The 27,771-nt window shown below is 43.0% G+C and overlaps 2 protein-coding genes across 6 annotated transcripts in view; one reads left to right on the top strand and one right to left on the bottom strand.

The window, feature by feature from the left end:
• The window catches only part of fgd4a (FYVE, RhoGEF and PH domain containing 4a), a 114,202-nt gene extending 110,506 nt beyond the window's left edge, over positions 1-3,696 (top strand). For all 3 annotated transcript variants that reach the window (XM_074677146.1, XM_074677148.1, XM_074677147.1), the window contains exon 18: positions 908-3,696. In XM_074677146.1, coding sequence (XP_074533247.1) covers positions 908-1,177 — 270 coding nt within the window. In that variant the 3' untranslated portion in view covers positions 1,178-3,696. The remainder of the gene's footprint in view (positions 1-907) is intronic.
• A 1,368-nt stretch (positions 3,697-5,064) lies between these two features.
• nup205 (nucleoporin 205) lies at positions 5,065-27,710 on the bottom strand. Of its 3 annotated transcripts, XM_074677144.1 has the most exons (43): positions 27,523-27,710; positions 27,314-27,370; positions 25,497-25,639; positions 25,198-25,369; positions 24,866-25,010; positions 24,593-24,752; positions 24,284-24,512; positions 24,009-24,173; positions 23,718-23,893; positions 23,469-23,585; positions 23,163-23,300; positions 22,874-23,024; positions 20,798-21,003; positions 20,462-20,644; positions 20,275-20,325; positions 19,939-20,148; positions 19,613-19,850; positions 19,328-19,517; positions 19,097-19,217; positions 18,873-18,954; positions 18,619-18,783; positions 18,373-18,497; positions 16,024-16,138; positions 13,732-13,881; positions 13,410-13,484; positions 13,113-13,270; positions 12,954-13,034; positions 10,843-11,034; positions 10,529-10,730; positions 10,342-10,440; positions 10,104-10,252; positions 9,810-10,001; positions 9,590-9,708; positions 7,772-7,904; positions 7,496-7,622; positions 7,323-7,396; positions 7,097-7,225; positions 6,769-6,895; positions 6,434-6,606; positions 6,135-6,264; positions 5,871-5,993; positions 5,702-5,778; positions 5,065-5,594 (listed from the first exon to the last, which is right to left on the bottom strand). In XM_074677144.1, exons 2-43 carry the CDS (start codon positions 27,339-27,341, stop codon positions 5,442-5,444), a joined length of 5,973 nt encoding a protein of 1,990 aa, XP_074533245.1. In that variant the 5' UTR covers positions 27,342-27,370; positions 27,523-27,710; the 3' UTR covers positions 5,065-5,441. The 3 variants fall into 3 exon arrangements, with proteins under 3 accessions (XP_074533245.1, XP_074533244.1, XP_074533246.1); XM_074677143.1 differs by lacking the exon at positions 27,523-27,710 and having other exon boundaries at positions 27,314-27,384; XM_074677145.1 differs by lacking the exon at positions 27,523-27,710 and having other exon boundaries at positions 13,410-13,481; positions 27,314-27,384.
• Positions 27,711-27,771: the final 61 nt, after the last annotated feature.

Below are 27,771 nucleotides of genomic sequence, written 5' to 3'. Positions count from 1 at the left end.
ATGGAGTAAGAAAAAATCCTTTTGAAGTTTCTTGAAATGAGAATAACGTCTAACTCAACAAGTAGATTTCTCTGTATTCTTTACAAGCAATTCAGGCGTCATTTTTATCTTTAGATATTCCAAGGTAAGATATTTTCCTGAGTTTTCAGGTCAGTGTGGCTCATATTTACTCCAATGAAAGAGTTTTTAACTGAAATTAGGCATAAACACTAGCTTAGATTGCAGTATCTGCTGTGTAGTGTAGACGACCAGCGCAAGCAGCTGTTGCACGGTTTAATGAAAACTCCCACAATGCCTCAGTGCTCTGCTGCTGGATGTAAATAAACAGGTGTAACCTGGAAACATGATAAAGCTGGTCAGTTTTTTGATGTAGTAAATGGAAATTTAAAAAAAATATATGCAGGTTTTTCCGGTTGTCCAAAAGCGCTCTGAGGAGGAGACTAATAACCAAAGGCTGCTGGTGCTAGCTCTGCTAATATTAGCCAAACCTGGCTAACCAAAACTGACATTGTTTCCCCTCAGACTGTGATCTTGTGATCTTGTGATGTGCTTTATTTTTTTGCCTAATTTTGGCTGTTTTCTGATATTTTCCTTATTATTACACAAGTCAGTTTCTTTCTCTGGCTTTGACATTGGAAACATAAAAATCAAAACATGAATCCAGCGTATTTGAAGGCTTCTTGTAAACTGCAGGGATTACTCAAGTCTTAACTTAAGCAGATTGTCATAGCTTGAATTCCACTTTTTGTCGTTCCTCCCTCTGGAAGCTGCTGTGTCACAGGATGTTGTGCATCATTGTCCGTCAGAAGTTTGTCCTGGTAGAAAAGTCACGTCTGTTCATGTCCCCCACTGATTTACAATCCAGTCTTCCAGCTAACATCCTCTTCCTTCCTGCCTCTCTCCACAGGACGTGAAAGCCCAGAGTACCATCCCCCTCCTGGGATACTCCGTGGACGACACCGCCCGGCCCACAGACCCTCCAGCAACTTTCCGCCTCACCCAATCAAAGTCCACCCACAACTTTGCTGCAGAGACGGAGGATCTGAAGCAGCGCTGGCTGAAGGTGATCAGGGTGGCAGTGACAGGAGAGATGCCTGAATGTCCTCAGACTAACGGCAACAACCCCAACATGATGGACAACAACAACACGCAGGAAGCGAGTACGGACAGCTCGTAAGGACACCTCGTACGGACACGCTGCTGTTGGACTCATTGGAGACACGGCGTGCACATGTGTGCTACACACGAAACAAAAACACACACTCCTCATGCTGTCTGAATCTTTGAGACAGAGTGGAGAGCTCAGTGCTGGACTGGCTGCCTTCCCTCACCCCACTCCTGGATTTCCTCATGGAGCTGCAGAAGGACTCACAGCTCGATCTGTGCTGGATCACTAAGGGACACGTCTGGTACAATCAACACTAGAGCAGAGGCCTCAGGATGGATTGACTCCCCTCAGACTGCGCTATGAAAGACAGCTCACACTCTCTCATCATCGACTTTGATCCTCTGACCACTGACTTACACAGCGCCCTCTACAGGATGTGAATCAAAGCAAACTTCAGTCTGCTGGTGCTGTAACTCACCCCTGTGTACCTGTACAGTCAATGTGTTTTTTCTTTTCACATCATGTGTTTATGTACAGAAATCAGCCCCAGAATTGGTTTGATAACATAGAGGACGACTAAGTATGATAAAGTGTTTCCAGTGTTTCCTGTTTGTGGGCTGGAGAAAGTGATCCTGTGCTGGGTGACGATGGTCTGGTCTCTCTGTCTCTCCAATCAAACCGAGGAAGCTGCTCTCTCTGCTTCACACACTTCATAAAATAAAGTTTGAGCTGATCACAAATCTGTTCAGAGCCAGTATACAGGAGGGTCAGGACAGTTGTGAGGGCCCATGACTGAAAGGGGCCCAGGAAGCCAGCAAAAGGGTCCATTGAAGTATATTTGTTCACATTGTATCCCCAAAAAATCCAAAACATTTTGTAACAAGAGCACATTAAGGAGAAAGATAAGCTGAGACACCATTCTTTTCACATCAAAAAATATCTCAACTTTTTTTTTCATTGCAATGATGAAACAATCCTTTGAATTCATAACACTTCCTCACTAATGAGGCTCCATCAGTGACATACTGATGCTTCTTGAAGTGTTATTCCCATGATGCAACTCACATGCAACAAGAAAATGACTCTTTCTGCTCTTACATGGAGGAAAACTTGATAAAATCCCTGTGGCATCAGTTAGGATTTCACCATGTTATGACCATCGACTGTAATAAAAAATGGCAAGGCGTCATCTTGTTCGGCTTGAAGTGGGTTTGCCATAAAAACGGCTCCCCCTGGTGGCTGGCTGCAGTATAGGTTAAAAAAAATCCATCTACCCAGTCATTCCAGATGGGATGTGGTCAAACTTAAAAAATTAATACACCTTGTAGAAATGTTTCTCATGTCTGATTGTTGTGGTAATTTGAAGATATCATTTGGCTGCCTTGTATTCAGGCCTTTTTTTCTGAAGTTTCATTTTCATTAGTTATGAGAGGTTAAAAATGAGGTTTTACGTCACGTTTAACAATGACTGACAGCTGCTGATCTAGTCTATTTTTTCGAGGATAGTAAAATATGACACAAAAGAAAAAAAAATGATTTTGTCATAGCCCTTACTGAGGAGACTCAGTTATAGCTACTAATGGCTGCACCTGTGACGGGGGTATTTTAGCTTCAAAACCGACCGAAGGTAAAAGGTGGAGCCACGCTGTCCACTCTATATACAGTCTATGGTTATGACATGAAATGATTCCTCTGTAAAAGGTAACATAACATGTTTGACGAACATCACACAGGCCCACTCTTCAGATACTTCAAACGCAATCACGTGTTTCCTAGTTTGGCATCACGGCCGACCAACGCTCTGAAGGAATCATGACCTCAGAGCTGACTGGACCTACTGAGCAGAGCTGTGCGGAGATCATCCTAGTCTTTGTGTTGCAGATTTTCTGCTAAGATAAAAACGCAGCACAATCAGGAATTCAGCAGGCAGGAGTGAGAGGTGTAAATGTGTTTCTAATGCTGTAAGTAATTTTATTATTTAAAGTAATTTATAGAGTATGATGAGCATGATCTGTTAAAGTAGCACAAAGTTGTTCCCTCACTATCAACTCAGAAAGCAGTAAGTAGATCTTATTTTTCCACTAATAACCTATCAAATGCTCTGAATCCTCCCTGTGCTTGATGCTGGTGCTCGCCTGAGCTCCACCCCCTCCTCCTCCTCCTCCTCCTCCTCCTCCTCCTCCTCAGTATTGACATAAAAACAAAAGAGCACAAACCTCTGTGAGTAAGATCTGAATGTAAATCCAGATTTGTATGTGTCCTCATCTTCCCCCAAAGGTCTGAGAATCTGCGCACTTTACAGTCTCATAAAGTGTACCTTCAATGAAAATAAAATCAAAGTAATTATTGTTCCTGTGGATCTAACTTGTTTTAACTGTCTGTTTCTTTTATCTTAAGTTAACTGACGCGCAGCTTTGGCCTTGTGACGCTGCTTTCTCTGAGACAAATCCTGTTTTGGTTCCTTGTTTTGCTTCTCCTGACAAAGTTTTCACCTCAAACATGCTGCGAACAAAGTGAAGTCAGTGGTTGCTGTTGTCAGAAGAGGTGGATGATTGAGATCTGTGATTTCAGCAGGGGTGGAAAGAGTTCTAATATTTATACAACTCAAGTACAAATGAAGTTACTTTGAAATTTTAGCTAAATAAGCAAAGTAAAAGTACAACATTATAATTCCACTGAAATTCAAGAATAAAAAAACTTTAAGTCTTTAAAGTATTAATTTTTTAATCAGGGGGTGTGGAGTGAGGGGGTGTAGAGATATCAGTCAGATATGATCTCCAGATGCAGTCAAACATCTCTTCCTGTGCTAGTAGCTGAAGTCAAACCAACAGGAGAGCTGTGAGAACGACACGTTTAGGTTGAAGTTCCTAAATATTTGCACTTTGTGGACACTCACTGTGAGTTCACAGAGTTCAGTTTATGAAGTTATGAAGTGTCTGGATTGCAGGACAGCTTGTTCTGATCAGGATCAGGTTCAGGCTCACATTGAGCTGACTGGTTAGAGAGAGGAGTCAGCTTTATCAAATCTCTATTCTCGCAGCTATTGAGCTGAAAGACCAACCTGTGGAAGGATTTGTCGTGATTTCAGTCTGAGCAGCGTGTTCTTCTCCTCCTCTACATTAGCTTACCGGATCACTGGACCAGAGATGTCAGCCAATCAGCTGTAGGCACACTGTTGATGGACAGCTTGGATCCTTTCTGATAGTTTTACTCAGTAACTGATGAAATATAAAAAGCAGTAATGTTCACCAGTTCCCTCAAATTACTGAAATACAAGTAAATATGCTGTTTTTTAATAACAAGTGCACAAAAAGTTACTTAGTTACAGTAACATGAGTAAAAATAATCAGTTACTTACATCCCTGAATTTCAGTGAAGCTCTGTTTTATCTCTTGCTGGTTTGTCATTGGGACGACCTTTGCTTCCAGAAACAGTGAGATGTGCGCAAACCTCTGTGCATGGCTAAATCCTAATGTCCCCCTAAACCCTGAGCCCTTATAGACCTAAAGATCACCTGGAAAGTGTTTGAGCGCATAAGACTGCAAGGGCTCACAATGGTGCAACAGGGGTTGGGACAGCACTTTGACACTTCTCTCACAACCTGCATGTGATCATGTAGCTCACCTTAGCAGCAGTATGAACTGTTATTGAAGAAGCTTTAAAATGAAATAAATGACATCCTACGGAGACGCTCCTGTAAGTTAAAACAGTTTATCTACCAAACTGATGGAAATATGAATATACAAAATCCTCACACACTTCACCATTTTACACTGGGACAGCCCTAAACCCTCACTGACTTCACTGGGACACGCCTCTAAAGCAGTGAGTGTGTGAGTGTGGAAATAGAGACACAGCTGTTGTCTGCTCGTGTTTGAAAAGATCAGCAGTATACATGCAGGAAAAACAAAGTGTGAATGAGATGCTTTGTTGTGTGAATTATATTAACATGACAAGCAGTCAATAGCTTTAGAAAAGGTTTATTTTTCACAAAAGAGAGAAATCAGTCAAAACAAAATATCAAATTCTCTAAATGAGTAAAAATTTTCAGAGTAGTTTGTTTTCCCACATCTTTGAGAAACACTTCTCACACAGAGTTAGTCAAACAAAATTAGGAATGGTCACACAGAGAGACAGGCGCTGTTTGGTGTGAGCATCCAAAAATACTTCAGAAAGAGCTTTGACAGGTTGGTAGAAAAGAGTGCTGTGTCCAGGAAAACCAAACTGACAGGAATTTAACAGTCTCGGAGGTTTTCTGCCATTTCTTGGCAGGTTTTCATTCAATTCATGAAACTGAGGGCTGGAGCTTTGAGTCTTTGAGTCTGTGTCCGTCTCAACTCTTGGGCTGCTGGAGCAGGCCACGGATCCTGCGGACCAGAGCCTGGATGAAGGTGTAGCGAGAGCGAACTTGGCTGTACAAACCCTCCACCTCCAGCAACTTCCTCTGCAGAGCCTCTCCAAAACTGGCAGCCATGTCGCTTTTCAGCTGCACACACACACAGAGAAGAGGATCAGGGAAAGTGAAGGAGTTAAACAGACAGACAGGAGCAGGGTGAACCTGCACCGTGCTCCTTGTTTACAGTTATTTCTTACCAGATCAAGGTCCTGCTGGGTGACCCGTGTCTGACCCAGGCCTCGCCCTCCACTCGCCTGCAGCCCACCAAACGAGTCTGACAACAAGGAAAACCTGGGTTAGATCAAAGCAGCCAGCTTGGATTCTCTGGGTTTTAAAATTAAAAATGTTTAACTGTGTGTTTCTCACCCTCAAGACGTGATCTGAACAAACCAGCTCCAGGCAACAGGTCCTTTGGGTCAGTGGGAGTACAGTGCAACAGGTAGTACTCCAGGTGGCGCCACAACACAAACAAACACGTCTCGATGACGTCTGAGGAAGAGGAGGTCAAGGTGTTTCACAGCGTTAATTGGTGAAGCTATCTGCTCTGTACAGAGAAGGACAGTATGAACTATGGTTCTGGTTCTGTGGTTCTGGTCCCTGTGCAGGGTCAGCTGACGTCACAAAGGATACAGGAGCAGAGGGCCAGCAGCTTCGCTCTGCTGTTAATAAGCTGGACCAGCCGTCTCTTTGCCAGCAGGTTCCTCTGGACTGATGGGATTTTCTCCACCCCTCCTGGGCCGGACACCAGGCCCTGGCACAGCTGAAGAGAAAACAGTGTGTCAGTTAAGAGACAGCTTTTCAGAAACAACCATGACTTTTGTTTTTATCAACTTTCTTTTGGTCCAACATCAAAAATAAAGAGAACACAGTCGTTCTATGTGAACAGCGTCTCAGCTGACAAGAGTAAACTGGACTGATCAAATCCAAACCTCCTTGAGCTCCTCAGGAGGCAGCTGATCCAGGCTCTGAAGCTTCCCCAGGCTTTGTCTGTGGCTCTGGTGGAATCTGAAGAAGTCTGTAGCGCTGTTTTTCAGCAGATACAGGACCAAACCTAAGCTGGGCGCACGAGAATGAGTCATGGAGGTCACAGTGGATGATAGATCTGGAGGGAAAAAACAGAAGGGATGGTTAAACCCTGACCTGCACAGTGCTCAAGGATAACTTGTGACCTGACAGATCGGCTCAGGTGTCCAAAAACGTGGCTCATGCTGAGCATCAGTCACGCTGGTCCAACTCCTCAGAGTACAGGTAGAATAACACTGACCTGTGCGTCCTCCGTCTCTGCCAGCTGGCTCGCTGACTGACGTGCTGAAGAGACAGATGCTGAACTGCGCCTGGGCTGAGCTCTGCAGCAGCAGGGTCTGGCAGTACTCCATGATGTTAGCACACACCTGGGACAGAGGACAGCAGCTCTCAGGTCACTTACAGAGGAGGACTGATGAATTCTCATGGTTATGGAAACTGGACACTGCATTCACCAGCTGTCCATTACACTGTGAACCCATCAGCTTCTGATGAATAAGCTGCTTAAACCCCCTCAGTGCAGACATCTCTGCATCTATCCCTCAGCACTCAGTGAGAACGTCTCTGACCTGCTGCATGGCCACCTCCATCTCCTCTCGTCTCTCCACGGATTCTCCCGGTGCGGCGATCTCTGCCTGCTTCAGCAGCCGCTCACGCTCACTCCCTGCCAGGCGGCTCAGCAGGGACAGACAGTGGCGCTGAGGAAGGAGAGACGCATTACTGACTGTACAACTCACTGTGAGTGTGAAACAGCAAACATCTCATTTGTGACTGAAACAATGGCAGCGGTCAAACCTGGAATCTGCCGATGTGACCCTGGAACTCAAGGAGCGTGGCACCATTGACCTCCCCGGCCATCTCCAGAACAGCTGAAGCATCATGAAACACAGAAACACAGCCTCTCAAGGTCTCTGACGTACACACGTGCGTGACAGTTAAAAAAAAACAAACGGTTTCTTCATAAATACCTGGCAGAGCGGTCTTACTGACGAGGCCTGTGAGCAGAGAGAGCTCCTGCAGAGCTCCCATACTCAGCTCCTGACAGCGCAGCAGAGCCTGGACAGTGTCTGCATGGAAGACGAGCCACTGAAGAACCTACACACACACACACATATACACACAGGGTGTGCAGTAAAATGAACGAAAGAAGTAGAGAAAAAGAAAAAGATGATTTAAAAAAAAATTAAATCCTTCAAAAACTCAGAATGATTGTTGTCATTTCACTTCCATCTTTATGTGCTGACCTGTGCTGCCCCCTGCTGGTGGTTCATGGTGGTTGAGGTCAGGATCACCTGGAAGAGCCTGAGGGTGGGTAAGAGAATCTGCCTGTAGCGATCCAAAGGGCTGGGGATGAAGCCTGATGGGTCCCTCATCACCCTGTGGACAGTGACAGAGCAGACACAAACTTATGTTTTTATCCTTGACTCAAGTTTAAATTTTCACAACAAAAACAAGTAGTTCTGCTTTAAATCAGCTAGAGTCAGATTAATGAGTACAAGCAGACACTGAAAGGTTTGTTTATCCCCCTTTTTTCAGCAGATCCAGTCACTGTAACACTCCTGCTGGCTGTGCTGATGTGCTGCATACTGTATGTGTTACTTTAGCTGCACTGATCATTCATTCCAACAATATACACAACTTACACTCCATCAGCTGATGGTCAACAAGGCCCTGTGATAAAATCCTCAAGATCTTATCGGAATGATTTACAGACGACTTTTGACTCGCTCTGACCAAACCCTGGGCCAGGTTATGGGTTTAAAGTGGACATATCATGCTTGTTTCTCCTTTTCACTATGCCAGACTAGGATGCCTGTAAAGCATTTCTGCCCTCAGTACAAGTCATTTAGTTCATTCATTGCCCCACAATAGCGTTCTCAATATCCTCAGTTTACGCCATTCTGAAGATCTCGTTGAAACGCTCCGTTTCCAGAATGACCTCCAGTAACCTCGCAACGTCACAGCCCTTTGTGCTCTGATTGGTCAGTTCTATCAGAGGGGCGGAGGGGGTAGAGTTCTTTCCTTTGTGAAAACAACATCCTTCCATATCCCTATTCCACAAACAGGGCAGACTGGGGGAAAAAAATTGAACGCACCCTCTCAACACTGTGTGTGTTAATATAGCAGCTGACAGCTCTCAGTGGATTAGCCTGAAGACAGTGGAGTCACATCTCCTGTATAGACCCTCAGAATTAAACTTAACACCTTGTAACGATCAACCGCCTGTTAAAAACACCAGCGTTTAGCACGATGGAGCTTATCATTGAGCGCGAGCACATTAGCTGTAGCTTGTGTGAGCGTCCGCTGATGAGGAGGATTGAGAATTGACAGCATCTCCTCAAACTCCAACACAGACGTCATGTTGAAGCAGGACAAACACACTGAAACAGGTGGTTTGACGCTGTCTCTCTGTAGTTCTGATCAATAAAGTTTGTAACGCCAAGACAAAATGCCAAAGTTGTGATCTCCTAATGAACCAAAATTTGCTGTGCCCTGACGTGGCAGGGGGAGAGTGTGAGGAGACGCACTGATCCAGATGAATCTTGGGCTGATCTCTACTTCATATAACGTTGCAGAAAGTTGCTGAGTTACAAAAAGCTGTTGTATGGATATATATTCCACACTGACTTGCGGGGACAGAACAATCTGTGCGGAGCACCCGCAGTCCTAAACTGAAATCTGGACAGGATAGGACATTTTATAATTTAAAGATCAATCCTTGGACTTTTTGAATATATATCAAGTTTTGAAGATGGAAATCGATTTTATTTTGAGAGGTGATTTTTTTACCCAGCCCGAGGTTGACAGATGCTAAATCCAGGAGCTGAACCAGATTAAGCTCTGACAGGATGAGCCCAGGCTGAACATCTCAGCCTCTTCTACATTTTCATAAAATATTTCACTCTGTTTACATTTTCAAACTATTTTCAGTCTTCTAGCTCCACTTAAAATTCAGGCAAAATGTGTTCTCCTGTAAATTTTAATGTATAATTCTGATGAATTATCTCTATTTTTTATTTCAGTTTTAAATGTAAAAACCTGCTGTCTACTTCAGTCCATACCTGTGAGTGCTGTCAGGCACCATGTCAAACACCTGCCACTCGATCAGCTGAGCCACCAGACCACAGCGAAGCAGCTCCACAGCTCCCTGTCCGGTCTTAGCCACACGGGTCAGCAGAGCCTGAAAACACAGCACAGTTATAAAATCCTGCTCTGACTCTGGTCTCATGTCCAGGACCAGGAAGGAGCTCTCTGTGGGAGAAGACTAAGCGCACGTCTCACCATCTTGCTCTCATAGATGTAGAGAGGTTTGAGGGGTGGGGGCTGAGGAGCGAGCAGGCTCTGCAGGGCGACATCATCCTGTCTCAGGCTCTCCACCAGTGACCGCAGGTAGCCGCTGTTGCAGACATAGAGGAGCCACTGGTTTTGACGGTCTATGGAGAGGATTCTGTCCAGGACTGCTAGAGCCAACATCTGAAACACAGGAGATCAGAAGGTGAGGAAACAGGTGCTGAAAGTAAAATCTTCTACTGTCTGTGACTTTTTATCCATCACTCTCCACATGCAGGCTCTTACCCTGCTGATTTCATGGCCGTCACAGGCGTCTCGACAAACCACCTCCATCAGAGACTGGCCGTAGCTCTCAATGATGGCCAGGTTCTCTCTCTGCAGTTTAGAGAAACCGTCTTCAGGGGCAGTGAGACGCTCCCACATGGCTTTCCCAGCTGGAAGAATAGAGAGGAAACTTAGTAAACTGACTTTTGAAGCATGTACTTACTAAAGGACGGTCTCTTCCATGTTCTCTGAGTCGTACCTGTCTGCAGAGTGTCCGGCTCCTCAGGTTTCTGGGCGATCTGAAGATAGTACAGCAGAGAGCCGTACAGGTGAGCACGAAGACGCTGGTATCCACCTCCTTAATATGTGAAAGACAATCTCATTAACTTTAACTTGACTAAACAAAGAGTCACGTGTGAGTAATGTAGGTGTGACTCACTACACACCAGTACAAAGGATGAAGTCCAGCAGCTTGCGGAGAATCAGGTGAAGGGCTGAGTTGGCAATCGATGCAAAGCCAGAGGATGCTTCTACTCCCGTCCCCTGCTGCTGCTCGGACAGCACTGATTGGCTGAGCTGAGCTGTCAGAGTGAAGACAGCTCCTGCTACAATGGGCATCAGCTCTCCTGCTGCGTCCTCAGATAACACCTGGACCACAAACGGCACCATTTGGTTAAACAACAAACCTTTAAAGAACTGGTCTCTTTCAGTTCACTCCTAAAACCGATCTGAGAGTAAGACCAGTGACCTGATCTCTGACCTTATCGTGCAGGTCCAGCAGCAGGTCTCTGATGATGAGCTGTCTGTCGTCAGCAGGGATGAGATCAGACGGGCAGGCTGTCAGCAGCGTCTCCACCAGACTCCTCCAGGACCGCAGCGCGTGCCGCTTCGCACTCAAACTTCTTCGGACACGGTTACGTTCCACCACCTGCTGCAGGATGGAGTTCACCTCCTACAAGAAGACACAGGAGAAAACAGCTGCAGAATAACTGGTGCCTGACAAATGACTGCTCAAGGCAGTGTGAGGTTTGAGGCAGGGTATCTGCAGGTTTCAGCAAGTCAAATTTAAGACCTTTGAACACTTTTTAATGCCACCTGAATGAAAGTTAAGGCAGAAAATGCTAAAAATGTACACAATGGTCGGGGGATTCTGCTGTATTGCAAATCAAATGAACATCATTCAACCAACCCTCAATACATTTATGCTAACCCATAGTCCTAGACTGGCTGGCTAGCATGCAGACGATTTATATCACAAGGATTAAAAAAAGACTGAAAATTGTACTCCTAAAGAAAGAAATTAAAAGAGGTGTTTTTCAGTTTTAGGAATAAAACCAACACATTTTTCTTTTTTGTAGCTTAAAACCTGGGCAGACGGATGAGCTTACCTTTGTTTTAACAAATCTGACTGACAGTCCAGTGAATTTTGTTGCTATATAGAGCAACGGAAGCAACACCTGTTATATATGAAACTAGCATAAAAGCATTAAAAAGTCAATACAGTCAGGGGGTCTAGGGGAATGTCCCCCAGAGGAAAAATCTAGCTATTTTCACATTAAAATAAAGCTTTTTGGAGCATTTTGAGATCAGAATATGACAAATGAGGACCTGGTTTTTATACTAATTAGGACAGTGAATAAGAAGACTCCTAGGGTCTTCACCTTAAGCAGCCTGAGGGAGCAACAACACAGACAGACCCTCAAACCAGTTACTGAAGTTGGAGTAAAAACACGTCAGGTTTTGCTTCTGCACAACACCACTTGATCGCACTCTGGTTGTTTTTTGTTCTGCCTGTTCTCGGGTGAATGCTGTTTGTTGTTTCAAGGACCAACTAAGAAAATACCTTGTGCATGACTAGATCGTTAGTTTCTGTTTTTCATCTGAAAAAAAAAAAAAAAATCAATAAAAAGAATTCTCAAAAAATAAACACATCAGACTTATGTCTAGAAAAACAAAATTAGCTACTTTGCAAAAATTGACCTCTTCCAGAGCATTAACTTGATATAGATTTAAAACGCATTAATGTGTTCCTCGTTTTATTATTATTGCTACAGTTGAAGCTAATCTTTTTTACTGAGCTGTAGATGGATACCTTGTGAATTTCCAGGGAAAGATATTTTGACAGTGTATTCATCCTATTTACATTATTAATCTGAATCCAAGAAATAAACCAGCCAACAAACTAAAGTTTTTCTGTAAATTCAGTGTGGTAAGAGGTATATTTATATAAAGTACAAGAATGATTTTTTATAATATTTGGACATACTTGATGCACTTCTATGTTTTATAACTCTGACCCACTCAGTCATTAACAGTAAAAAAAAAGTTAGTGCTAGTTTGTTAAGCTAACATGTCACATAAGAATTGTGTTGTCAAACGGTCCAGTTTGAAGCTGTTTCAAATGAGTGGTGCTCTCTGTGAGTAATGTGCTGTATCACCTGCTTTACAACTGTCTCCTCTGCCTGTACATGATAAAACTTTAACTCTGTATACCGATTACGGATTGTTATTCTCTGGTGGTAATTGTTTCTTGGGTTGGGTAATTGAATGGTACAATAGAGCCCAAAGTAAAAGTCCGCCACCACAATAAAAGCCTCCACAGAGCAAACTTCATGTAGCAGATAAAAGTTCAGACTGGAATCTACATAGAAAAAGAAAAATTAGCTAGTCCTGTAATGAGTAATGGATTTCAGACCAGCAAATAACATTTTTGATTGATTTAAGACACATCAACGCCTACAGTTTATATCCAGAATGTTCCATCTTCTATCAGCCTTTGGTCAAAAGTCGATTCATCTTCCAGTATCTTGTACATTTGCTTTGATTTGGTCGATGCTCAAGTTTCAAAAAGCAGAGTAAAACTTCACTCACCTCCATTAAGAGAGGCCTCTGCCCAATGGCTGCCATCCCCTGCAGAGCATTGACCTCAGCAACCAGCACTCGATGCAGCAGCTGAGAAACCAAACATATCATCAGACGGCTGAACACAACACTTCAGAGGTGATTCGTGAGTGAAACCTCGAGGCCCACCTTGACGTTGCACACAGTGTGTCCCTGCTCGTTGACGTGCTCACAGTTAGAGATCACCTGCTCGATCTGAGTGCGCTCGAAGAAGTCCAGCTGCAGCAGCTCAGGCATGTCCTGACTGAACTCGATGACGTCCAGCACGCTCAGTAACTTCCTGCGTACTGATGGCATCAAACAAGGACAAACAGAGAGCGAAAGATGAAACCAAGTGAGCCTAAAAAAACAGAAAGCTTTAAAGAGCAAAGATTCACTGAGGTGTTAATGACATTTAGCAGAGTTAGAGTATGACTCGGCACAGACCTTTAGAAACTGTGTCAAAATGAAGGAAGCCACTGACAGATCTGGTTTCTTCCTCCATGCCTGATTCTCCATCTGCTGAAAAACAGATGTTTGACGTTCAAAATTACTCGAAATAGCATGAAAATATGTGAGCATGTGACATTTTGTTTGATATCTGGATTAGAATCAATTCTCTTGTTCCAGTAAATGTTAAACATTCAGCCCTCTTGTGAAGAACAAGAAATAAGAAGAAATATGAAGGCATTCGGCTCACTAACTGAAAAGACAAACAGATGTTTAAAACATTTAACCCAACAGTTACACAGTTATAAAACAAACCTACCTGAGTGCTGAGTGTGTGGCTGGTCATCCAACAGGAGGCTGACCAGACGCTGTGTGTGTGAGCGCTGGCGGTTCAGTGAGGTCACCCTCAGCTCGATCGCTGCCGTTTTCATGAGCCAAGACATCTGAGACAGAGCAGCTATCTGGTTTTCTAAAGAGCAGAGAGAAAAGCTGATGTGATGAAAAGTAGAAAATAGTCCCTCAGCAGTCAAAGATGCTCTGAGCAGGATCTGTTTTTATTGGACTCCCTCGCCACCTTCTGGACTGGAGTCTCCGCACACTGTCACAAATTATTTTTAGTAAGGTGTGTGTTTGTTTTGGAATTAAACGGAGATTGGATCAAAACATTTTTTCTTTGTTCAAGACAACTTTTAACTGGATACAACACTCCAAAGTAAGGTATTTATCAGTACAGTTACGGTTTGAAACATGACATCAAGCAAACGTTGTAGCAGCCGGCTACATGTCACGCTATCAGCAGCCCTGTGCTCTAAATTATCTGTAAGCTAACCTGACAACAAGTTAACACTGTCAGTTTGTAGTTTGGTAGCTGTCTATATTTAGCTCAGCTAGCAGCTCGGTGCTCTAAGACATGTCTGTAACGTGTAACATTAGTGAGTCCTGGTTTTGTCCTGCCAGTCATCTACCAATCAGAGCTAACGTAACCTCACTCTTCATTTTATTGATAGACTCTCAAGTTTGAACAGACCACTGCAGAATAACTGCTGACTGTGGGTTGGAATCAACATTAGCACAAACAGGTTAGCTTCTGTGTTAGCCTTTAGCTCGTGCTCTATCGCTCTCCTGTTTATCTTTCTTCTGCTCTTCTGTCCTTTTTCTGTCTGACAGTTAGGCTCCAGTGTCCACCATCACTACAAAATTAATCGAAATCGTTTTCAGCAGAGAAAAACACAGATCTCTCTTCTCTCTGCTAAACTTCATCAGCCAGTGTGGTGTTGTCATAGAGACCTAGACATGCTGTAAATCAATCCAATCCTGCTGGACCTGATCAGGAAGTTAAGAAGTAGCATTTAGAAATAACCTGTAACCTGTAATATTGGTGCTGATAATCTCATTTTAAAGTGTGGCTTACAATCAGGCAGATATCTAGAAAGGAAAGTTTCTTAAGATCACTTTTAAACTCCTTACAGCCCCTTTAAGACTACATCTATTAACAAAAACATCTGATGACAAAGGATAGACTTCTTTAATTTAACCCTGAAATCTGCTTGGAAGTTTCCACTAATACAAGTTTAAAGTGCTCTGTGTTTGTCCAGGGTATAAAAACAGCTGCTGATCTGTACGACATTTGCGTTCAGCATGCGTCAGGATGAAACTAGACTCGACGGAGGCTGATAATATGGCTTCTTCCAACAGCAGAGCTGTGTGAAGCTGTGGCTGTTTGAAAGCTTTTCACAACTTAACATGCACAAAAAGTGCTTTTCAACCACTGGAACTCTACCCAGGAACTTGGGACTTTTTGACTGCAGGAACTGGAGTCTAAACTTAGTTCTGGGGTAGTAAATTTACGTCCTCATGCTTAATGCAGCAGATCAGTCTGATGTGAAACCAGTCAAAGGCTTTTTCTGAACGGCATTGCTACTAGCTCATTGGGTAGATTCCTGAAATCCATCTGCAGTACAATAAAGCAGGGTTAAAAGCAGCACAGACTGAACACCCCAACATGCTAACAGGCTAACAGGCTAACTGCAATGCTGCACAAAAAGATACTGGCCTGTCTTCATCTTTTTGACTCTGCTTTCTTCTCTTCAGCACCACTCATCATCCTCATATAGTCTATCTTACATTTGCAAACTGTCTGAACTTCTTTTTCTCTTTCCAGTTCGTCAACTTCAGACATCAGGTTGCATCCTGTGTATAAGAGTATTAATAAAGTAGTGACTGAAATGTCCTCAGGATTACACTGTGATTACGTGGAGGGGGAATACCAGGAACAGACAAATCCTGACCAGCTCCCATAATCCAGTGAATCAGATCATCAGAATTCTGTTTTTGTGGCATCATGAAAACATTTTAGGTTTATTAAACGGCCAAAAATATATCAGGGAAATCCTTTGGTTCCTGTCAGATGATTCACCAAAGACTCATCCCCCTTAATGGAGCAGACACTTGATACAATAAACCCAAAGGTCTGAGCTGGGAAGAACTCTAACATTCACATACCTGCACACAGCACACTTATCACTCTTTTCATGATTATAAAATGACAGAACTATTTTCCCTTGTGTGTTGTGGTGTCTGCTGCCCACACCAGCAGGGAGCCTGTACTCACCGGGCAGGACGAAGGGGAGGTGCTGCAGGTGAGAGAACAGGAAGTCCTGGCTGGTTCTCAGGTAGCGCATTGTGGGTCCCGATGTGTCTGGGCAGGCACACAGCTGGTAGATCACCTGAGAGAGGGAGAGAACGATGATGTAAATCATTAGACATCGGCCCACATACACAGTGTTCAGAATAAAAGCAGTGTGTCTAAAAAGGTGAGTAAGCCTCAACATTCATCAAATAGATAGTGTTTGAATAACACAAATGCATTGGGGACACTGTGCATTCTATTTCAAAGCAAGAAAATTGAAAAAAGTAATTGAATTTTATAATATTTTACAGAAAGTCAAGAAATATAATGTTCAAAGAAATAGCAGTGAATACGTCTGTCTTTAAAAACTCAAAAATGTGTGTTATAAACTAAAACATGCTTGAAGATTCAACTCTCCCGAGAATCGTAAACTAATATTTAGTTGTAATAATAACCACGGTTTCTGATAACTGCTTCATATCTGTAGTGCATTGAGTCGACCAACTTCTGGCACCGGTTAACAGGCATTGCAGCCAAGGATAATTGTACCACGTTACACAATTCCTCTGCATTTCTTAGTTTTGCCTCATGAACATTTTTTTTTTTATGTCAGCCCACAAGTTTTCTATGGGATTAAGGTCCGGGGATTGTGCTGCCCACTCCATTGCTGTTGAGTGCTGTTTGTCTGGAACCATGATTTTGCTGGCTTTCTGGTGTGTTTGAGGTCATTGTCCTGCTGAAACTCCCATTTTATAGGCTGAAACTGATCCATGATCCCTGGTGTGCAATAAAAAGGACCAACACCATATAGGGCTGCAACTAACGATTATTTTTAAAGTTGACTAATCTATCGATTATTTTTTGATTAGTGATTTGATGATTTGATTAGTTATTTTGTGTTTCAACCTAATTACCTCCTCCCCGCTGAGTGTTACCGGTGCAGTGTGAGCTTGAGAGTGAGAGCTCCATCAGATAAATGTCCTCTCTTTTCAAAAGTTAAGGGAGTTTTTACACTAGTTTGTGACTCAGATCCTGAAAATCTGTCTGTAACAGAGAGTGAAGGAGACTCTCTAAATCACGTTAGCAGACGCTAAACTCCGGGAGCTGTCAGGCTGTCCAAGCCGGAGATGCAGAGCCTCCATTAGCGCACAGCCCTCTCTGTGATTGGAGATTTTTCCTCATTAATATTCCTCATGTAAGAACTTAGTGATCTTTTCCCATAAAAGTATCCAAAAACACAGCACCTCATGCTGTGAACTGAAGTAACAAATGAGTATTACCCTCTGGTATCTGATTTCACCATGTGACAACGACAATAAAAACAATAATAGGACGTGTCGACTATTAAAATTTGCGTTGATGAATTTTTATCGTCGACGTAGTCTATTATGTCGACTAATCATTGCAGCCCTAATACTATATTACGAGAAACATCCCCTTTTCATGATGCTTGCACCACCATGCATCACTGTCTTCACTGTGAACTATGGCTTGGATCCAGTGTTTGCAGGACACCTGACAAATGTCTGTGGTCCACAAAATATTAGTCCATTTCTTTTTAGGTCAGTCTGTGTGTTCTTTGGCAAACTGTAACAGCTCCAGCACGTCTTTTTATTAACAATGGGACTTTGAGGAGTCTTCCTGCTGGTAGCTTGGCTTCAAATAGACGTCGTCTGGTAGTTGCAGTTCTCACAAGCAACCTTATATCTTCTTTAATCCTCCTGGAGCTGATCACTGGCTGAGCCTTCGCTAGTTTGGTTTTTCTCAGATCCATTCGAAAAATGATTTTCTTTTTCTTCCTCACCTTTCTGGTTTTGGCTGCCATTTTAAAGTGTTTGATATCATTTTAGCTGAACATTCTATCATTTTCCACACGTCTTTATACGTTATCCCCTCTTTTATTTATTTCTCAATCAGAGAACACTGTTCTCCTGGACAGTGTCTTGAACGCCCCATTTAACTCTGTTTTTCAAGGATACTACTAATACTTAAATAAGGGCCACATGTTTCATCCCTGTTTGTTTTTTTATCAATATAAATCAATATCGATATCCAGATATCAATGACCACACTAAGTGAACTCAGCACGTCCTGCCTGTTGGGTGTTTTGGTTTTTTATACCTTTACTAAACCTTCTGGAAACTTACTTTCAGTGTAGAAGTTGAAATTCTGACAAAAACAGTGATTTCTTGTGCCAGTGATGTGGTACTGGTGTTATTTTGAACACAACTAAACATAGAAAAAATTCAACCTACTTTGAAGTAATGTGTTAAAAAGCAGAGCAACACCCCGAGCTGCTTCTTCTCTCATTCTAAGCAGGCTGTTGATTACCTGGTAGCAGAGCTCAGCCAGGTGTGGAGCTTGCTGTGTGAGCACAGGACCTGATCGCTTCTCAGTGCCTCTCTGCAGCAGACTCAGGATGGCATGCAGGCAACTCCTCGGGCATCCCAATACACCTGCCACAAACAGAAACACCCTCAGCATTCAAGCCAGCTGATTCTTATTGATGTGTTGTGATATCTTTGACAAAGCCATCAAAAAAAATAATAATAAAGCATCAGCTTGAGTTGTGCTGACCTGGGTCCTGCAGGTTGGTTGTGGACACAGGTTTCTTGACTTCATAGCCCAAAAGATAGAGGGCCAGGTTTGGAGTCTTCAGCTCTAAAGACGTGATGAGCAGGTTCAGGATGTGGATTTGGGTTTCGTGTCGGATTCTTGAAACTTTCTTTTGCAGGTCAGAGTCTGGGGGTGAACGTTTACAGATTATTTTTTTACAGAATTTAAACAGCTTCATTTAAACTCAATAAAAAACTAAAACATGTTTCTCTCACCGTCTTCTTTGTCGGTCCCCTCTTCGGCCTCCTCATTGTCCAGACACTCCACAAAACCTGCCATCAGTTTATCACTCACAGCCTGAAGGACAGAGAAGAAAATCTTCTCAAGCTGACTTTAAATGGATGATTGCAAAAACATAATGAAGAAGACCTGCTCTAAATTTTTATGCTGATGTTTTGTGGAAGTTTTCATTCAGTCAGTAACTTTGAGGAATCTGTACCTGATCATGTGTGAAATCTCCCACAAGCCTGTTCTGAATGTTGGGGTAGTTGGCGATGCGGCGCAGGATCTTGGCACTCTGGAAGGCAGCCTCTGGGCTGGAGCTGCTGTGGTACAGGTACCTGCAAGGGACAAAATCATCACTAATTAATGCTTCTTGAAAAGATCATTACAAAAGAGTGTTTTTTTCATTATTTAGCAATACTTGTAGCTATAACCTGGATGCACATACCTTGCAATATTGACAATGTGATCAGCCCTTCGAGTTTGAGGACTGACCCCCTGGAGAAGCTGCTCCAACGGGGAGACCAGAAGGGAGGACTGGCTCTCCCTGAGGAGGTCCATGAACATCACCTCCTTCTGCAGAGCCAAGTCCAGAAGGCACAGGCAGTGCAGCACCGCTGACTCCAAGTGTTTCTTACCTGTTGGTGAGAGAAACGGCATGTCGTCAAAAACACAAACACATAAACTTGTGAGCATCTGTTTCCTGAAGCAGCCGCAGCAGCCGTTCTCTCACCGGGGAAGGGTGCATAGGTGTCCAGCTGGCGTACGCCCTCCTCCAGCAGGCTGAGGCAGAGTGCCAGCATGGGCGAGTCGTTGAGAAGGTGGAACATGATGCTGTGGCCGGGAGGCTTGTCAGCCGGGACCTGCTCACCCTGCAGCTCCACCATCTCCTGAACAAAGTCTGACGGCTGGGGCTCATAGTCCCGCAGCAGCTTGTGGAAAACCTCCAGGACAGCATCTGCAACCTCCCACTGGGAGATGGTTCAAAGATGAAAAAGAAATCAAAAGATGCGTGTGCTGTTCAAAAAAAGCATGCATGTTTAAGACCTCACACTTTACCTTCTCTGCTGGGCGCCGATATGCTCTGGTAGGGAAAGGCAGGAACACAGAGTCACGCAGGAAGTTCAGGTAGGGTTGAAAACCCGGCACACGCAGTCCTGCCCCCAGATTGACCGGCATGCTGCTCTCAACCAGTGTGCTAGTCAGGTGACAGAAGCCTCGTGTTAGGGGATACTCCTCGCAGCTGGACTCGATCTCATTCAGCTCAACCTGAGATGAAAAATAAACACAAGACAGCTAGCTATACCTTAGTTTATTTCTATATCCTAAGCTTCCAGGTTTTGCATCCAAAAAAACAACCACTCTTTGGCTCAGTAATATTCACACAGAACTCACCTCGATCCCTGCAGCCTGCCTCTGGCCAGGGGCCCGCACCGTCTGAAGGATCTGAGGTGAAAATACAGGTAAGAGAACACATTCACTGTAAGAGAAAAATAATAGCTACATCCTGACAAACAGAAAATCTAAACTAAAGTTTGGGCACCCCTCTTTCTAAATTTGCTCAGAGTCTCTAAAGACTGACCTGTGTGTACTCCAGCGACTGCCAGAGTGAAGCAGCGATCTCTGGTGACTTCCCAAACGCAGCCAGGCAGTGCAGGAGCTCAGCCTTCAGGACGGGAGGAACGCTGCACTGCAGCAGTCCCAACATCACAACAACCGGGGTCCACTGGGGATGCTCACACAACGCCAGCCGAGCATTTTCACTCTTCAAAAAACATCACAAAGCACAAGCACATGTGTTGATCAAAATGAAACATTTTAAATAACCTAATAACTCATTGATGTTCCCCTGATTTCGAGCTTAAATAAAAAAGTGGTACCAAATATTTTGATTGCTCTGATGAGTGTTGTAACATACCCATGTAATGATGGTGGTTAGCAGCTGAAGAAATGAGGTGAGTCCATCCAGCTCTCTTTGTGTGATGCCCCTCAGTGGTGGGTGGCGGTACTGTGCATTATCAGGATTAGGAAAGTCCCGCCGCAGGTTTTCATGGTAGAGCATCAGAGAGTGGAAAAAGTGTTCCCAAGACACGGGGCTGCCAGAAACTCCCTGGATGTTGTCACCTGATGACATGAACAGAAAGTCAGACCATTAAGATGTGTACAGTAACTGGGTCTGAGAGACCTCCACGCTCAGCCAGCTCTCTTGGAGGCTCCACTCTGAGACCATCTCCACTGTCAGAAGAAAGTGGCGTATGGATGTGCAGTTAAACAAAACAAAACAAAACCAAATAAACAGCATTTTATTGAGCTAACAAACATATATCAAATAAAAATAAGTACAAAAATCACACCACCTGACATTGATTTATTGTTTTACTATACCTTATTGGCTGAAGTATGCTAACTAGTGTCTTAAAGTGGTAGTGGCAATAATTTGAGCCAAAGACTGGATGTAAGTTTTATCTTATTTTCCTGTTGGAAAAAATGTGTCTGTTAATATTGTAACATTTAGAGTTTTGAGTAGTGAGACTGTTTCTGTCACGAAAGCTGAAATTCTGATTTAAAACCAAAGTTATATCAATATTTGCCAACCACTAGCATATAAAATCAATTTCGCTATGTTAGCATCAAGCTAGCACTATGATAGGAATCTGGTGTGAGAGAATAATGATCATTTCTTTGTGGGTTCAGTTCTTCAGTAAAACCTCAAGCTGAAAATCCTGAATCAGAGTTTTGTTAGAGAAACTGTTATCGTCTGCTAAGCTAAGCTAGCTGGGGCGTAAAACAAATGAGAAAATGAAAATGAGATCACTACACCAAACGGAGGTGCTCACCAATTCATGTTGTGTTATTAAAGACATACATTCTAAAAAGGTTAAAAATGAACGTCTTTTTTAATGAAAGTAGTCAAAATGCAGAACGATTGGACGTGTCTACTCAACTTAACTTTGAAGTAGAGATAGACCAATATGGATTTTTCCGGGCTGATACCGATTATTTGTAGTCAAGGATGCTGATAACCGATATTTGAAGCCGATATTAATTTTCAGTCAAAGTGCAAATATTGGTGACAAAATTTTAAACAATACAAACTCCAACACTGAACTTCATTCAAATACTTTTCAGCATGAGTTTATTTAACAGCTCCCAGGTTTAGCGGCATGTTTTATTAAGTTAAATTAAAACTTAAAAAAAATAAATAGCTAAAGTTTTCTACAGTAAATAAAGTTTTCCAAAGTTTCAATGGAACTGCAATAACTGTAATAACTGCACTGCTGATTGGCTGTTTCCCAAGCCATGGCTCTGCTTGTTACCAAACAGATGGTACTGTTGGTGGGATAGTGCTGAGAGGTGACTGCAGACAGTGGAGCGACTGCATCAGAGCCACAAAAACATAGTTTTAAATTTGTTTCTTATTGGCCGTCGGATTCAGAAAAGGCCCAGGTGATGAAAATGCCAAATATCGGCCTGATAATCAGCCCGGCTGATAATCGGTCTATCCCTACTTTGAAGGCAACTTTTATTTTGAAATTTGTACTCCATTTCCTGACATCACTTTCTTCTGACAGTGTAGGAGTGGAGCCTCCAAGAGAGTTGACTGAGAGTGGAGGTCTGCAGCTGGACTGTATTGAACTGATGTGGACTTAAATTTAGAAATCAAATCAGGTCCAGTGGTGTTGAGGTTTACAAAGACAAGAGACTTTGTTTGGTTCAAAACAATAATCCAGTGTTTGTTATTCCAATGCATTAGGTCTGATCAGGATTTGAGTCTTTTGTTCATATTTACAATGAGAGCACCATGAAAACAATCCAATACTTTCAATGAGTGGACATTCCCAATCCAGATTACCACTTAATCACAGTGCTTTGTTTCTCAGAAACAAAAGGCAAACCCAGGCCCAAATTTCAGAGATGGTTCTAAATATAGGTATTTATCCTGAATCTAAGAGATAAAAAAGCCTTTCACGTTATTACAACAGTCTGCCCTTACTGTGCATAGCTCCGTTGGTTTTCAGCAGGCTGAAGCAGTAGTGGGCACACTGAGGGCCGTTGGCGAGGCCTTTCAGCATACGCAGATATGAGATGTAGAGGGTGGAGGGCAGAAGGTCGCCCATCTGACGCACAAACTTGGATAAAACCACCTGCAAATGAAAATAAATGTGCTCATGCTTAATCCAAGGGCTTCATCTACGATATGTCAGAATTTTTACACACACACAGCTCAAATCCAGCTCCATCCAGGAGGTCAGATTTCAGAAACTAGAAGAAAACATGCATACCTGTTTATGTGGAGGCCTCTGCAGCGCCATTCCCAGGTAGGAACCCTGCAGCGCAGTGTGCTGAAGAGACTCTGTGGGACACCAGAACTCCAGACCCAACTCCAGGCCAAAGGTGTCCTTGCTGTAAAACTCTCCAATCTGAAAGACAAAACAAAAACCAGAACAGTGATAAAGCAACACACAACTTTCTTTTTAATGCTGCTCATGTAACAGATAGAGCTTATTCTACTGCTCCATCAGAACCTCACATGTGGAAAGCATCACTCTGCTTTAGTCTTAGTGATTGTGACATGAAAACAGACTTACTAGGATCATGAGGTGGTCCAAGTCTTTGCGTAGTGACGATGGCAGCTCACTGTCCATCTGCAGCGACATGTGCACCAGTCGTGCATCCTCATCAGCACGGTTACGAAGCTGTTTCACCTGCAACGATGGCAAAAAGACGTTAACCAAAGCTTGAAAAAACTACAACTTAGACTGTGTGTAGCAGTGTCTGCCCTGTTATCAGGGAGCAGAGGGCAAAGACAACCTGCTGACACCTGAAGCTCCTCTCACCTTCATTGGCATGAGCGCCAGGAAGTCTGTAATAAGGGAGTGGAGGCGGCGGATGTAAAACTCTTCCTGGGCAAAGCTCTCACATCCCAGGATTCCCTCCTTCATAAACAGAAAGACGTCTCCTAGAAGAGCCTGGTCAGCCAGAGCCTCGTCTGCCTCTGTGAACTCAACCAGGGCTGCAACAACATAAATAGATATTTTGAATTCAATACATTTAAAAAAATGTTGGGAGACATTAATCCTCAGGAGGTTTTCTTCAAACGGCTGGAATCTGAGAAGTAAGTATTTTACCAGATCCCTGCGGCAGCTGAGAAAGAACCCTCAAAGAAAGGGCCCAGGCCAGGCGACACACAGCCTGCAGCCCTGGAAGCTTCCAAGCCTGACCATCCATCAGACGGCTGTGAACTGCAGACACATACTGTTTCTCTGTCAGCAACGGCAGAGTCTGGAGCAGATCTGAAAGCATCAACACAATATTTCATTGACAAAGTGAAAACAGGGAGTTAACATCAGTCCTATGTGTAGTTTCACTGTGAGTGTTACATAGTGAGAGTAAGTGCTCTCACCCTCTCTGTCTTCTGTTCCCTGTTCAATGAAGCTGACGTCCAAGCAGTACAGAAGAGCCATGACCAGAGCCAGGCTCACACTGTCCAATGAGCCGTCAGCTTGAGCTGTGACCGTCTCCAGGTGGCCAATCAGAGCCAGGGTGTCATCTCTAGTTAGAGGTGACTGACAGGTCCAAGAAAACAGGCTGTCTGCAAGAGCCTGTCTGCATTCTTTGATGAGGTCAGAAACCTGAGGACGAGGCAGAGGAAGTATAAGTTTGTGTTCACAGAAAGACATCCAACATGTCCACTCTAGTCACTGCACCACACCTCTTTCCTGTGTTTCTCATTGCCCAGACCACGCTCCTTCTGCAGGCGTTCAAACTCTCGTGTCACACTTATCTCTGACACCAAAGTGAGGATGCGTTTGGTCAGGCCGTGGCTCATCAGGTCATCTGTAAAACGTGTAGTGAGAGCTACAAGCTCCCCACTGGGAGAGGAATCGAGAGCAGATCAGTAAAAACACGTATGGTACATTACTACAACAAGCTATTTTCACTTCGTATGTCAAAGCCTAAACCCAACCAACAGTTTTTTTCCTACCTCAGCTCCAGTGTGAAGGTCTTCCCCTGGCGTGACTGGATGAGTGTGCGCAGAGAGTTTGCCACACAAAGCTTTCCATCCCAGTAGAGGAGCACGGCTACAAGCCCTCGTGTCAGACCTGGAAAATGGGGCTGCTGCTGCTCACCTGGACACACACAAAGTGAATTGTCAAAATGTCAGTGTATTTATCAATGCAAGGCTTTATATACCTGTGTGTTATCAGAGAAAACTAGCCTCAAAGTCCTGTTCAGTTAGCCAGATCTTTTTCCAAAGAACAAATCAAAAGCTCTGTGAGAATGTTCTTACAGGTCATATTTTCCTCTCCACCTTACCTGCCAACAGCAGCTCCAAAGCTGCCAGCTCTCCGATATCAAACAGATCACTGAGGATGAAGGCCTCCTTCAGAAGCTGCTCAGGAAGAAGACGTGACCCCTGCTGACCCTGGATGGCGATGCCTTCTGTGCTGGCTTTGCGCACCTTTTCTCTCTGCTCTGCACTCTTGGGCTAAAAATAGTACATTGATATAAACAGTAAAGTTGTGAAAAAAAAACAGGATGAGGAGGTATGTGGATCTCCAATGTTGCATTAGATGAAATGACAGCAATTGGACAATGTGTGCACGCCATCTCACCGGGTTCTTGAAGAGTGACAGAAAGTTAGTTTTGTGTTTCTTCAGCAGCAGGTCTAAGAGGTGAACACTCTCGGTCTGCCTCCTCAACACAGCCCCGTCCACCGTCTCCCACAGCTCCTTCAGAGGCCCCCACAGACTGGCTCCTGGGTGGGTGAATTCAATTTAAAAGTTAGGTCTCACCTCTCCTCAAGAGAACTGATCTCTTCCACTTCAATTATCATTTCTTGGCGTTGCTCTTGTGACAGTCAATGATTTTTGCTGAACATTTTAGTGTAATTCATCTTTTTAAAACACACTCAGCCCTGAAAACCAAATCCAGTCCCAAATAAAAAATACCAACAAAATGTAGACCAGATTTATGTTTTTCTGGTTACATACTTTCTATACTTTTCCACTAATTAATATGCATTTTTTAAAACCTTCAATGATATCTGATGATTAACTGAAAATTAGAAAATACTCCCGAAGAATAAAATGCAGGATTCCTATTGAAAGTGGGGAATAGGCCCACGCATGTTGGAAAGATTAATTACAGCATTACTTTTTTCCATTTCAGCTGTGTAGAATATTAAAAGAGGTAATAAAACTGTTTGAATGTGATATTTTTATGATGTCAACAAAATTGAAATGAACAAACGTCTTTTTTATAACAGGTGAAAAGAAAAATCTTGTTCTGTCAGCATGTATAAGCCTGCATGTATAGTGTGAAGACATGAAGTTAATGAAGTCAATATTAAAGAGCAACTGTTAACTCAAGTAATTTCCAGTCTGTTTTGCACACTGTTTGCATTTCTTTAAAATCAAAGATACATCACAGAGGCAAGTTCATCACCAGTTAAGTCAAAGTTCACTGTCAGCTGGTTATAGCTTTAATTAAGTAAAACAAACTGATGATGAAGCATGGCCTACATAAGTGCATGCATGTCAGGAAAATAATATAGTACTATACGGTGATGGATTGTCCCTTACAAACAGAACTTGTGTTAACTTATTCATATTGTTGACACGAGATTGTATGATCAACAAAGTTTATTATGACTGATTAAAGGCAAAAATGTTGTTGCACATATGACCTCACTTGTATTTAACCATTAGTTTTAGGTTTATGTGTTGTTATTACTTTTCCTTTTTTTACTCTTTTATTTGATACAATTTTTTTCAGTATCATTCTTTTACAATATTCCTCTCATGATTATAATATTACAGTAATTGCAACCCATTTGTATACCTTGATATTATTCAGCATGAACCAAGCCGGTAGGTAAAGCAAATCTGACCAGGTGTGACAGGTAAACACCTCTAACAGGCACGTTGCTCACTGCTATTCCATTAAACTTAAGACTACTTATATCTTATGTTTTACCCAGTCTATAAATTTAATTAGTGGTGAAAGAAAATTTAGACTGACAGCACAACATCAAAAAAAGTGATGAGGAACGCTTATTTCAGGTCAGTTAGTTTCAGTTTTGTTTCCAGGTAAGTCAACTCTTCCGTCCATCCATCTGGAACTGTCAGGTCAGGTGTATCGCCATCACGGCATTAGACAACTTCAATATTGAATCTATTCACACCGAATGAAAACGTACTTGCTAGAGTATATACACACATCAGCTACATTAGCATGCTGGCTAGGCCTAGTTAGCCTAGCACAGGTGCCAGAACATGATTGCTACTTTACAACATGATAAATGGAGACATACGACAAAGCTGACGCAACGAAAGACAGCGTTTATATGTTCCCGTGTGTCCTACAAGCTAGTAATAGTTGACGCAACGTAACGTTTTTAAGTAAATGACAGCAAAAGTGTGATTCATACCCGAATTTACCGCCATCTGCGCCGCCATGGTGCACTCTGGAAATCTGGCAGGAGGGTCTGCGCATGTGCCGGTATAAAAGTTAATATAATAGACGCTCTTAAAATATTAACGTTGAATTTTAACCAGTTTATTCAAACGAAATGTCTTTCGCATACGAAAGTAGTGAAAAGATTACTCATCTTCATCAATTACGCAATAACGAGCTTACATTATTTTCAGGCGGGGTCCTCGGGCGGGTGAAACTTCCTTTTGTAGGCGGTATGTAGTTTAATTTTGTTTACAAGAAGACTTGCGCTTCAAATCAGGTTTAAACAAGGTTTCGTTGAAAAAACAGCACGAGATTTTATTTGTTCAGCTGTGTTTAGTTTCCAGCGTTAAATTCCAATTTTTCAAATTTTCTTGTCTTAAATTTCCTCAGGCGAGGTCCTCTGACCGTTTAGCTGTCTTTAGCGCGTGA

Source organism: Halichoeres trimaculatus, unplaced genomic scaffold (genome assembly GCF_033239565.1).
Source record: "Halichoeres trimaculatus isolate MK-OKI-2021-1 unplaced genomic scaffold, fHalTri1.1 fHalTri1_scaffold_10, whole genome shotgun sequence".
NCBI lineage: Eukaryota > Metazoa > Chordata > Actinopteri > Labriformes > Labridae > Halichoeres > Halichoeres trimaculatus.
Note: the sequence above shows the minus strand (reverse complement) of the source record. Positions and strands in the feature narration are given on the sequence as shown.